General features: G+C 59.3%; 1 protein-coding gene across 5 annotated transcripts in view; it reads right to left on the bottom strand.

Moving 5' to 3' along the window:
- Positions 1–13,197, bottom strand: part of Reep1 (receptor accessory protein 1) — a 95,988-nt gene that overhangs the window by 20,340 nt on the left and 62,451 nt on the right. For all 5 annotated transcript variants that reach the window (XM_047522817.1, XM_047522820.1, XM_047522819.1 and 2 more), the window contains exons 4-5: positions 7,701–7,821; positions 4,556–4,669 (exon numbers count right to left, since the gene is read on the bottom strand). In XM_047522817.1, coding sequence (XP_047378773.1) covers positions 4,556–4,669; positions 7,701–7,821 — 235 coding nt within the window. The remainder of the gene's footprint in view (positions 1–4,555; positions 4,670–7,700; positions 7,822–13,197) is intronic.

Raw genomic sequence — 13,197 nt, 5'->3', positions numbered from 1 at the left:
CAGTGACTCTAAGCCAGGCTGCACAGGGGAATGGGACTCACTGCCTGCCTCTGATTGACTGTAGACAGGGTCAGTCGGAGCCCCAGATCACGGGCACATGCGCTTCCCGGACTGACCCCAAGAATAAGTTTTCACTGTGGTTTGAAAGCAGCACTTTATTCAAGCTAGAGGTTTAGATAAAGCACTGATGGATAAAAGGTGGGACAAGAGGGAGGGAGGGTTTTTTTCTCTTCTATTTATATTGAACTATTCTCTATTTTTTTAGGGCAAAATTGAGTGAGTTTTTTTAAAAGAGGGAAAACATGGTAATTTATCTCCTAGTGGTTCAGGCCTAGCTGTTCAGCTGCTTGGCCACCCCCTGGTGGCTGCTGACCATAATTGCAGGCAAAGTGCCTGAGTTTGGTGATAGAGTTGGAAATGGGGTGAACCTGGGGAGGTCACTTGAGGGCCATAGCATGGTGCCCCTACAGCTGAGTTTCTACCTCCATTTTCCTGGTGAACCTTATAAAGAGAGGTCCAAGGAACTCAGTGGGTAAGGTTTGGGGGTGTCCTGTTAAAGACAAAGCAGCTACAGGTACAGGGTTGATATAAGACAGAGGAGAGTTGGGCATGGTGGCCACACCTGTAATCCCAGGGGCTTGGGAGGCTGAGGCAGGAGGATCACGAGTTCAAAGCCAGCGTCACCAAAGGTGAGGTGCTAAGCAACTCAGTGAGACCCTGTCTCTAAATAAAATACAAAATAGGGGTAGGGATGCAGCTCAGTGGTCGAGTGCCCCCGAGTCCAATCCCTGGAACCACCCCCCTAAAAAAGAAAGAGAGGAGAACCCACGAGTGTCAACAGAGGGCTTGGGGCAGTCCTGCCCTGTAGAAATCCCTCCAGCGACAGAACGTGATGTGCCGTACTGAGGACTCTAGAAGGGGGCGCATGCCTTAGGACAGAGGAATTGAATTCTAGGGTTGATTTTAATTAATTTAAATTTATGTAGCCAGATGTGGCATGTGGCTGCCGTACGGGCAGAGCAGAACTGGAGGAACCAAAGGGGTCACTTCAGATCCACCGACGAGGCTTGAGGAGCGGCATGGGGTGCAAAGCACCAGACCATGAACGGACTGTTCTGATCCTGCTTACTTTCTAACCAAGAAACAGAGAAGCCAGAGCCCCTCACCTTGAGAAGCACCTGCCATGCAGCCTGGGTGTGCAGCAGGCTCGCAGGCCTTCTGATGGGCTTCTGGGTGTGTCCCCGACATTAAGTGACAGGCAGTATTTCTCAACTGCCATTACACACACAGACACACAGACACACACACACACACACACAGACACACACAGACACAGACACATGCAGACACAGACACACACACACAGACACACACAAAGACACACAGACACACACACAGACACAGACATACACACACACACACAGACACACACACACAGACACAGACACACACACACAGACACACACAAAGACAGACACACACACAGACATACACAGACACACACACACAGACACACACAGACACACAGACACACACACACAGACACACAGACACACACACACAGACACACACACACACACACACACAAAGACAGACAGACAGACACACAGACATACACAGACACACACACACAGACACAGACACACACAGACACACAGACACACACACACAGACACACAGACACACACACACACAGACACACACAGACACAGACACACAGACAGACAGACAGACACACACACACAGACACACACAAAGACAGACAGACACACAGACATACACACAGACACACACACAGACATACACACAGACACACACAAAGACACACAGATACACACACACAGACACACACACACAGACATACACACACACAGACACAGACACACACACACACATGCACGCACGCACACACACACACACAGACACAGACACACACACACACAGACACAGACACACACAGACACACACACAGACACACAGACACACACAGACACACACACAGACATACACACACAGACATACACACACACAGACACAGACACACACACACAGATGCACGCACGCACACACACACACACAGACACACACACACAGACACAGACACACACAGACACACACACAGACACACAGACACACACAGACACACACACAGACATACACACACACACAGAGACACAGACACACGCAGACACAGACACATACAAAGACACACAGACAGATACAGACACACACACACAGACACAGACATACACACACAGACACAGAAACACAGACACACACACACACAGACACACACAGACACACACACACAGACACACACACAGACACACACAGACACACACACAGACACACACAGAGACACACACACAGACACACACACACAGACACACAGACACACACACACACACAGACACACTGCTGCCCTCGTTCCCAAGGTCGACTTGGAGGAGGTAAGCCTCCTCCTAGGAAAGGTGCAGAAGGGACTGTCTGACCCTAGTCACCTGTGTGCTGGCCACTTAGAGACCACCTGGGGCACTTGTTAGACAGAGCCCCTGGGCCCACGGCCTGAGGTTCTGACTCAGCGCATCTGAGAACCTATTAAAGAATGGAAAACAAAGCTTCCGAGGTGGTTTGGTCACGAAAGCCAGGTTTGGACCTGCTGGTGAGTCACCATCCTCTGACCCTGCCCGGTGTGACCACTGTTGCTATGGAAACACTGAGTGCACCCCAGCCCGACTGGATTTTTGGATCTTACTATGTTTTTTTAAAGTACACATCTGTTTCAAAAGCAGAGGGCCTTATTTTTGGAAGAGAGATGTTTTCTTCTCTCCAGATATTTATATTTAGAGAAACAGCGAAGCTCCCACAAAGCAGAACGCGTTCTCCTCTGAAACCAAATCCCCTCGCTGCGTCAGCCCACCTGGACGGATCCCACGACGAGCAGTTCTCCCCGGAGCTGAGTTCCAGACATGCTGCCCGGCTGGGGAAGCCTGGGGCCTGGGCTTCCCTGGTGGTCTGGGGGCAGCGGTGACCCGCCAGGGTGGCATGAGGCTCTGGCAACTCCGGCTAGAGGCAGACCCGGGGAAGGACGGTCCCGGGAAGTGACCAGCACAACGGTTCACAGGTGAGCAGCCGAGTGGCGTGTGACCCGGCGCCCCCCCGCCGGCGCACCAAGCTCCCGCTCTGAACTGGGCAGAGCTGCCCGTCTTCCCTCTGACTTCAGAGGCGGCGAAGCGGGGAGAGGCGCCCGGAGAGGGCTCGTGCGACCTGGCGTGAGGCCGTTCCGATAGTTCAGAACTTAGCGATTCCTCGTTCTCTTTTCTTTCAGCTTAAAAACAAGAGCGTAGCCAGCGGCACGGCGGATGGAAAGCTCCCGGGCTCAGTGCCTTCCGCGGTCCGACGGGTCTCCTGGGGCGTCGCCTGGAGCACCCCTTGCCAAGCAGCTCGTGCGTCCGTCGCGGTGTGGGCAGTCCTGGCAGAGGGTGGGCAGGCGCCCCAGGGTCCCGGCGGTGGGCAGGGGCCTTCCCACGCCATAGGAGCTGGGCCTCTGAGCAGCCCCCTCTGCCTTCTCCTCCCCGGCCTCCGCCCGGCTGCTGCTCTCCTTGGCCCCAGGCAGAAGGGGCTTGAGAAAGAACCACGGCCGGTGCCACGGGCCCACCAGGGCCAGGGCCAGCCCAGCCTCAGACCTGCCGCCATCCTGCTCTCCGCTCAGACCCCACGGACCACAGCGTGTGGGCCAGGCGTCCAGAGCCCAGTCCTGCCACCCCAGGGAGGACGCAGAACCTCCCTCTGCTGACACGGCACCTCCCAGCCACGGAGTCTCCCCAGACCCCACAGCAGCCTCCCTTCCCACCACCAGCTGCCGCAGGCCCCGAGCCCCATCTGGGCTCCAGGGAAGGGGCTGTCGCCCAGGACGCTGGGGCCACCTGCAAATTCACTCCAAGAGGACAGGTCTGACCAATCAGTTGTCCAGGTCTGAGGACAAAAAGAGCGACCGACACAGTGACCAAGAGAGCGTGATGAGAGAGGAGCCGGCGGGAGCAGAGGCTCCTGCAGAGGGCACCGCGGCGGCACAGGGGGCGGGTCCTGGAAAGGGCCGGAAGGACAGCAGGCGGGTCCTGGAGACACCCCCACCCCACCATGGGGCGGCCCCTCCCCCGGCTTCCTCCCGGCCAGGCCCTGGCGCCCTCCAGGCTGGGGCCGCGCCACTCACCCTGGGACCCTGGGCTCCCCTCCTGCATTTGCTGGTCGAGCCTGAGGCCGACCCCTGGCCCAGGTGGTCTGTGCGCTTGTCCATGTGGAGTCAGCCGGGGTGCAGGGATGTGCCCCCCGTCCCGCCTCCGCCTCCAGGCCTCCGCTCCAAGCAGGGGAGGCCCTCACCCTGGCCGGCGGGAGCGCCCAGGCCTGGATACTGCACACATGCATGCGTGCGCACAGGGAGTCACCATGTTCCCTGATTAAAAAGACGAGCACCCCGACACCCCGGGAGGGTGGGGCCGCGCAGGGCCGCCTGGGCCCGAGACGCCCGTGCAGCCGAGGGCCGGGTCAGCGGTACCTTGGAGGCAGCCATGACGGCGGCGGTGGCCGCCACGTTCAGGCCGCGCTTCCCGAAGTGCACCAGGGCGTCGTAGCTGCGGTCCTTCGCTTGCACCAGGCAGTCGTCGATCTCCTGTAGAGGGAAGCAGAGGGCCTGAGCGCCTGCCGCACACCTGCCCCCCAGGCTGCGGCCGGAGCCGCGCCCCGAGGGTGCTGTGCAGGCCGGGGACCCCCGGGAGCCAGCGAGGTGCTGACCCAGCAGGCCGGACCCCGGAGCCCCTGCTTCCTGCCGCCCTGCACGTGGCCGCTCCAGAAGCCATGCCAGAACCTGGGCAGAGCACGGGCCTCCAGGTCAGCCTCCCCGAGTGCTGCGCCCGCTGGCTGCAGACCGTGGCTGCTGGGCCTCTACGGTCATCCGGGAAGGGGACAATCGCGACACGGAGCTCACGGCTCAGGAGGGCTGGCCGAGGCCATTCCTGCCAAGCACCCGGCACCAAGCTGGGCTTGGCGGGTGGCAAGAGTCGCCTCCCTGTCCCTGGGGGGCCCGTGCGGGTCCGTTGTCTGCCCTGCTGTTTAGGTCTACAGCCAGTCATGGCCCACGCGTGTGGACGGGAGGGACTGGGAGGCAGAAAGAAGGGTCCTTCTGTGGACAAGGAGGCTGTTTTCCAGACCCTGGAGTAAAAGCAGACACGGGAAGACTCCCGTGTCCTCCAGGAGGCCAGGGAGGGCTGGCCTCTGCACAGCAGCCTCGGGCGGCACCGTCGGGCGCTCGCTGGCTCCCGGCTCGCTCTGGTTGCCTGAGGCTCAGGGGCTCATTTCAGAGCTCAGCGCCATGCTGACACCTGGCCTCAGTCTGCTCGAGGCCCAGCACACAGCGTGCCCCTTTGCTGGAGGGAGGAGGAGGGACAGCGGCCAGCTGGACTCCCTGTCCAGGCTCCCAGGAAGTCCCCCAGCCCTCTGGAAGTGACTCGGGCTCATAAGGGGCAGTCCCCGGTGCTTTGATGAGGCTAACTGAAGCGGAGGCCCAGCTCTGGGGGAGGCAAGGAGGAAGAGCAGGACCCAGGCCTTGAATCACCTTTGCAGACAGAGAAACAGTGCCCACTCCTAAAGAGCTTCCCAGAAACGTCCCAGGCAGCCCGACCCACCGCTGCCGAGCCCCCTCTCAGAGCCTCCCCTTCCAGAGGCTGTAGAGAGTGACACTCCCAGCCACACACAAGGATCCTGGTTTATTTTTGTGGTGCTGAAAATAGAACCAGGGGCACTCTACCACTGAGCCGCCTCCCCAGCCTTTCTATTTTTTATTTTGAGACAGGGTCTCCTGAAGTTGTGGAAGTTGGCCTTGAACTTTTGATCCTCCTGCCTCAGCCTCCCAAGTTGCTAGGATTACAGGTGTTTGCCAAGGCGCCTGGTCTATTCTACACCACCAGGTTAGAAAATAATACAACTAATGAATTACACAATGTTGGACTCTTTGTACCCAATAATCCTGCTCTTGGGATCTTACTCTAAGATGAAGAAAGGAACTCCACCCTATGCCTGGTGGTGTTCACTGCAGAATGGTCTCTACCAGGAAAAGAAGAGCTGACCTAAACCGTGGCAAGGAATAGTTCTGCCCCTGCGGGCACCTTTAAGACCACCGGGACGTGGATTATGTGAGAACACATCTAAGATCTCAGAATATGGATATTTTTGCTCACGTTAAGAGGTTTGTTTTGTCTGTCTTTAGGTGGGGTCTCACTACACCCAGTTTATGTTTTACAAGTATGTTTTAAATGATTCTAGGTAAAATTGTAAACAGTTACATCACAATCTAGCTGCAGAAAGAGCAGGTCAACCAAGACCAAGGGGGGAAGTTCAGCCTGACAGCTGGACTGTGAGCGGATGTTTTATTTCTTTTGTTTTAATTTATGGAAATGCTTTGCAATCCAGAATGATAAATAGCATCTTTTACAGTGTTTCACCACTATTTCTAACATGTACAAAAATATACTTTTAAAAAAATGAGCTGGGCGCAGTGGCTCCCGCCTGCAATCCCAGTGACTCAGGAGACTGAGGCAGGAGGATCACAAGTTCAAGGCCAGCCTCAGCAACTTAGCGAGGCCCTGAGCAACTCAGTGAGACCCTGGCGCCCCTGGGTTTGATTCCTTGAGAGGGAGGGAGGGAGGGAGGGAGGGAGGGAGGGAGGGAGGAAGGAAGGAAGGAAGGAAGGGAGGGAGAAAGAAAAGTTGCTTTCACGATTTCTCTCCTTGCAGAGCGTCCCTGTGTGCACTCAGCTCGGCTGCACATGCCGGGCCCTCCGGCCCCTGCCCTGTCCTCCCCCTACCCTGGCTCTGACCGCCAGCACTGTGGGGTCCGGGCGAGGGAGCGCCTCGTCCCGTCCCGGGTCTCAGGGGAAAGGCCCTCGGCCTGCCCCCTCATAGGACGCTGCCCGTGGGTCTGCTCAGATGGCCCTTCTCGTGAAGAGTGCGCTCCTTCCTCGCCCAGCCTGCTGCGCTGTCAGCGTGAAGGTCTGCGGACGCTGCAGGGCGTTCTGTGCCTGGGAGATGGTCACACGGCTTCTGTCCCCCACTCTGTTGCTCACAGAAGCTAAGCTATGGGACCAGCCTGGATGCCACCCACGGACGAACGGAGGAAGAGACTGCGGTCCTCGCGCACGCGGACTACCATGCGGCCATCAGAGAGAATGCGTCCTATCGGCTGGGGCAAAGCAGGTGGCACCGGGGCACGGACGTCAGCGAGATAAGCCAGACGCGAGTTCTCCCTCCCATGTGGGTGCTGACCGCGTTCACCTGAATGCGGAGGAGGGACGGGGCGGTGGGGGAGGAGGAGGCAGGGCCGGGGTTCAGAAGCACAGGCCGGAGTAAAGGCTGGTGCTCCCCACGACTGGTACGTGTAGGAAGAACTCGGAGAGGGGCGGGAAGGCTCGGACCCGCAGGGGTCACGCTCACCGGGCCGACCCTTACAGACCGGGTTCGGGTGTTGAATTCTCATGCTGCACCCCACATCTGGTACGATTAAGTGATAATAAATACGCGAAATTTGAGAAGACTAGCGGGAACAACTGGTGGGACACTAAGCACCCTCCGCGGGGTCTCCTGCGATGACGTGGCCAGCCTCTCGTGCTGACGGTGACCTCCGCTCTCTCCGGAAGCGGCCTCAGTTACCTTCTCTTTCGAGGACAGTGTGGGGTGCACGAACTTCCTGTACAGCAGGCTGGAGCCTTTGGTGTAGGGGGACAGCAGCCAGGCTACAAAAGCGATTTTCAGTTCGTAGTAGAACGGGAACCTGAGAAGAGAGGGTGCGGGTCTCGTTAGGTCCCCAGCAAACCCAGCTGGGCACGTGGACACCTCAGCCGGGCAGGCCAGGCCCCAGTCCCTCCCTCCTCCGCCCACAGAAGGCCTGCCCCCCGCCCGCCGCGCAGCCTCCTGGGAGCAGGATCATGTCTTCTGCTGCTGCCTGAGCAACCCAGGAAGGGGCTGCCCTCTGTGGCCTGCGGCCCTGCCGGCAGCAGGGCACACCCTGCAGGGCACCCTCCTGGAGGCTGCAGCCCGCGGGCAGAGAACGCCCGGCCGGGTCTGGCACCCAGAGGCCCACTCTGCACTCAAGAGGGCACAAGCACAGGAGGAGGCGACAGGCTCTCCAGGCCCAGGAGGCACAGGGAAGGAGAGTGCCCACCCTGCCCGGGTCCACGGCAGGCGAAGGGATCTTGAGTTTTTTGGTGTCAAAGCAGAGAAGAGGTCGGGGTGCAGGTAAGACACTCTTCTGGAGTTTGCCTCCTGATACCCTCGAGCCCGTTCATTTATTTGTCCCACAGACACCCAGCACCCGCGTGCCCAGCCTGCCGCCCCGCCCCTCCCTGGGCAGGCTGCAGCTCAGCCTCCGGGCCCTGTCCCTCCCTCGGCCTCCCTGTGCCCTGGTGGGGCGGCTGCTCTCCTGTTTCTGGGCTCTGAGAGCAGAACTGACTTCTTCCTGCCCGGCAGCACTTCCATGTCTGTGCAGCTTGCCACACTTGACCGGAACAATCCGCGTGTCCTGACAACGATGCTGCGTTGGAACACCTGTGCCAGTCTGAGGGCTCAGAAAGGAAGTCCACCCCAGGCACTCGGCTCAGGCAGGGAGCCAAAGGGAAAGAGAGCACTACTTTGAATTCTATTTTGCAGTAGCAGTGATTGAACCCAGGGCCTCTACATGCCAGGCAAGCGCTCTGCCCCGAGCCACACCCCAGCCCTAGTTTTATTTTGAGACAGGGTCTTGCTAAGTTGCTCAGGCTGGCCTGGAACTTGGGATCCTCCTGCCTCAGCCTCCCGAGATGCTGGGATTATAGGCGTGCACCACCATGACCAACGAAAAAAAGAAGGATCTCTAACAAGTCATCTTAGGTCCCTCTGTGCTCACACAGAACCCCCAGATCTGCAGCTCTGCCTTCTCCTTTCCTCACCAAGGTCTGGGCCCCTCTGCTTTCTATAAGGTCTTCCAGACTATTCCCTCAGCAACTAGGGGGCTCACTGCTGGCAGGACTGCTCCATGTTTCACTGCAAGAAAAGAGGCTTTGAAGGAACAGCCATGGTTCTCCCACATCTGCCACGTCTCCCGCCAGGAGTGCCCTGGTGATTAATCACGGAGGAACTTTTGTTTTGAAAACAAGTCCTCGCCAGCCCCCAGGGAAAGCAAGGAGCCTGGCAAGCTGAGGCATCACCACCAGGTGCACAGACAGCCCGAGGGCATCTGCCGCACTCTCTTATTCATTATGTAAAAGACGCACCTTCAAAAAGTAGGTCAGGCAGGCGCTAAGTTACCACAATGCCCACGGCCCTGCCTGTGCAGCCAAGAGTCTCCCTCCCATCCGACCCCTCCACCCTCGCCCCTTCCTAGGTAAAAAGATCCCCTGCTGGTGCACCTTTCCAGAGGCAGGGGCTGGGCAAACGCAATCCTAGGTGCCACGGACTCCTTGCCTGGCCTCCACGAGCCCAGCAGCCTCCACGGGGCCCCCTCCACGACAGAGGCCCTGGCCCTGTCTCACACAGCACAGTCTCCACGGCCCCCGTGAGGGACATTCTTGGGTGGCAATCTTTGGCTACGCAGGAAGCTACAAGCAAGCCCCCCGTGCTTCATTTTTTTGTACTAGGATTGAACCCAGAGCACTTGGTCTCTGAGCCGCATCCCCAGCCCTAGTTTTATTTTGAGACAGGGTCTTACTAAGTTGCCCAGGCTGGCCTGGAACTTGTGATCCTCCTGCCTCAGCCTCCCGAGTCCCCGGGATCACAGGCCTGCGCCACCATGCCCGGCTGGTGTGTGCCTCTTTACACAGGACGTGGACGCGTGTGCAGCACAAATGCCCAGAACAGGGACTGCTGCGTGTGCTTTGTGGTCAGAGGAGGCCCCTCATGCAGCTGTGGGAAGAGCACCTGATTCCCACAGCCTCATGGGGTACGGCCAACCTAAGAGCCTCCGCCCCAGGCTGTGCCATTAGGGCTTGTGGGATGAGCTGCATGCAGGACCCTGCACAGCCCTCCTGGGCTGCTCGGGCCCCATGTATTCTCTGCTTTGGTTTTTTCGGGTGTATCCCCTCTGCACTGACATGGCCTTTGAAACCCTCCCTGCCAATCTCCTAATCTTCTGGGCTCATTTCCCAGGCCTCATCTTGTCAGGCCAACAGGACCTCTCCAGGGACTAATTCAGAGCAGGCTTTGCAGTGGCCAGCAGCCCTGCCCGTCGGGCACTGCTCCCAGGTAGCTCTGGACCGTATGAGGCGGTGCTGAGCTGTGTGCCCCTGCTCACGGGGTGATGGCGCTTGGCTGCAGGTCTCTGGGGCAGGGGACATCAGCTGGGTGTAGAACTACACACGTGGTTTGTTCCTTGGCTGGAAAGGCTGCAGAGGTACCCAGAACACAGAAGGGAGCCACCACAGCCCTTTCCTGCCTCCCTGGGACCCTTGTTAAAAGCAGGCTCTTTCGAGTGTTTTGGTAGCACAACCAGCATCTGCAGACTCAGCCGCCATGAGCCGTCCCTAGCTCCCCGTCCACCTCTCCAGCTTCCCGCCTGGCCCACTGGTCTGCGGAAGAGACCTGCTTAGGAGGGATTCGTTTGGGAGAACCCCGCTGAAAAGCTGCAGGTTGAAGGTGTGCGGAGCAGGATGGACGCGCCCGCCCTGGGGTGGCATCGCCAAGGGAGGCGACCCATGGAGCACACAGGCGCTGGGGTGGGGGCCAGAGCTCCGCCTGCCCCCATTTGCTTTGGTGGCTCCCAACATCCTCCCCGCTCAAGGTTTTCCTTACTGTTTATCTCTATTACCTAGAAACTCTCCCCTGTCTGCTCCCACCATTAGACACAGTGGGCAGGTCCCTGTGGTCCTGCTCATGCTAAGTGATCTCCAGAGCACAGCTAAGGACTAAGTACTACTAAGGTAGTATTGAGTACCATGTACTAGGTACTACTGAGGTGGTACTGAGTAGTAAGTACTAAGTAACTCTATCACAGGAGAGTAAAATCTGGAACAGGGAGGCCCTCAGTGTGGACATGAACAGTGATGAGGGGTAACAGGCAGTGGACAGATTCCATGCCAGGGTCACTGAGATGCCCCAGCTCCTCCCCTTCCAAAGCTCGGTCTTCCGGCTCTTCTTCCATGTTGTGGGTCACTCCAACCACCTCCCGACAACTGTCTTCTTTTCCTTCAGTTCTCAGAGGTAGTCTCCGTAGTGTCTGGATCCTGGAGGCCCAAGGACCCCGGGCTGGGTCCAGCCTGTCCGCTGAGCCTATCAGTGGAAGTCGCACTAGAACGTGGCCAGGCCACGCCGGGTCTGTTAGGAGCGCGGTGACGGCTCAACGCACTGTCTGACCTTCACAAAGTGCGCCGGCCCTGGTGAGCCCCGGGTCTCTCTGCCGTGGGGGTGGGAGGGGCACGGTGGCCTCTGGAATCAGGACCAGGCGGAGCCCCTTGGACCCTGGGCTTCCTAGAGGCTCTGCCAACAACGCCCCCACCCACGCCTGCTCCGGCCTGCCCCACGGTCCAGCCTGCTCGTCCTGTGGGGACCCCGAGGACCCAGGAGCACAGAGGCGCCCACACTTGTGCCCTCAGCCCAGGCACAGGCACAGCACTGGGGACACGGGGCAGCTGTGGTCTCCCCCACAGTTCCACACCCTGGAGGGGTCGCTGTCTTCCAGGAGGCTGACCATGGAACATAACGGTCTGAATACGTGACTTGTGTATGCAGAGCATTCTAGAAGAAAGCACGGGAGATTCACGGTGGGGCCTCTGCGACAGGGCCGAGGGGCTGAGGGGCGGCACGGACCCCTCCTGCCCTCCTCCTCCTCACGGGCCCAAGACCTTGTCTCCCCCGTTTCACTCCCTTGAATACTCCTTCCAGGGCAAAGGGACTCCGCAGATGAAATGAAGGTTACCGTCTGGCTGACTTTAAGAAAGGAGGCTGGTCCTCCTAGATTATTGGGGTGGCCCTCGTAAGGAGGTCTAGAACAGAGGCAGAGCTCCCTCTGCAGAAGACAGGTTCAAAGAAGGGGTGGCTCCAGGCCCCTGGGATGGAGAGGAAGGGGTGGTGACATCAAGCCCTCCAACCACAGGAAGGGGCCCCGACAATCAGAACCAGCCGCGCGGGGTATCCCGACAGCCCAGGCCAGCCCACACCTCCATGAGGCCCCGTGAGGTCCTGGGCGGTCGATTTGACCTGGCCTGCTAACCTGGAACAAGATTCCAAGGGTTGCTCTGCAATGGCGGCACTAGGGAACTGAGGTGCCTTCAAAATAAAAATCAGATCAAATGCAAAAGTGGTCGCTGAGCACTCGGGAGGCGTGAGACCCTGAGACCCAGTGCCCAACCCAGTGCCCGGGGAAAGGGCGATCTCCAGCACCCAGTGCCCGGGGAAAGGGCGAGCTCCAGCACCCAGTGCCCTGGGAAAGGGCGAGCTCCAGCACCCAGTGCCCTGGGAAAGGGCGAGCTCCAGCACCCAGTGCCCTGGGAAAGGGCGAGCTCCAGCACCCAGTGCCCGGGGAAAGGGCGAGCTCCAGCACCCAGTGCCCGGGGAAAGGGCGAGCTCCAGCACCCAGTGCCCTGGGAAAGGGCGATCTCCAGCACCCAGTGCCCTGGGAAAGGGCGAGCTCCAGCACCCAGTGCCCGGGGAAAGGGCGAGCTCCAGCACCCAGTGCCCGGGGAAAGGGCGAGCTCCAGCACCCAGTGCCCTGGGAAAGGGCGAGCTCCAGCACCCAGTGCCCGGGGAAAGGGCGAGCTCCAGCACCCAGTGCCCTGGGAAAGGGCGAGCTCCAGCACCCAGTGCCCGGGGAAAGGGCGAGCTCCAGCACCCAGTGCCCTGGGAAAGGGCGAGCTCCAGCACCCAGTGCCCGGGGAAAGGGCGAGCTCCAGCACCCAGTGCCCGGGGAAAGGGCGAGCTCCAGCACCCAGTGCCCGGGGAAAGGGCGAGCTCCAGCACCCAGTGCCCGGGGAAAGGGCGAGCTCCAGCACCCAGTGCCCGGGGAAAGGGCGAGCTCCAGCACCCAGTGCCCTGGGAAAGGGCGAGCTCCAGCACCCAGTGCCCTGGGAAAGGGCGAGCTCCAGCACCCAGTGCCCGGGGAAAGGGCGAGCTCCAGCACCCAGTGCCCGGGGCCCGTCAGCCTCATCGCTGTGGATCAGACGGGTCTCCCTGATGCAGCTCT

The sequence above is a fragment of the Sciurus carolinensis genome, chromosome 13, assembly GCF_902686445.1.
Source record: "Sciurus carolinensis chromosome 13, mSciCar1.2, whole genome shotgun sequence".
In the NCBI taxonomy this organism is placed as follows: Eukaryota; Metazoa; Chordata; class Mammalia; order Rodentia; family Sciuridae; genus Sciurus; species Sciurus carolinensis.
Note: the sequence above shows the minus strand (reverse complement) of the source record. Positions and strands in the feature narration are given on the sequence as shown.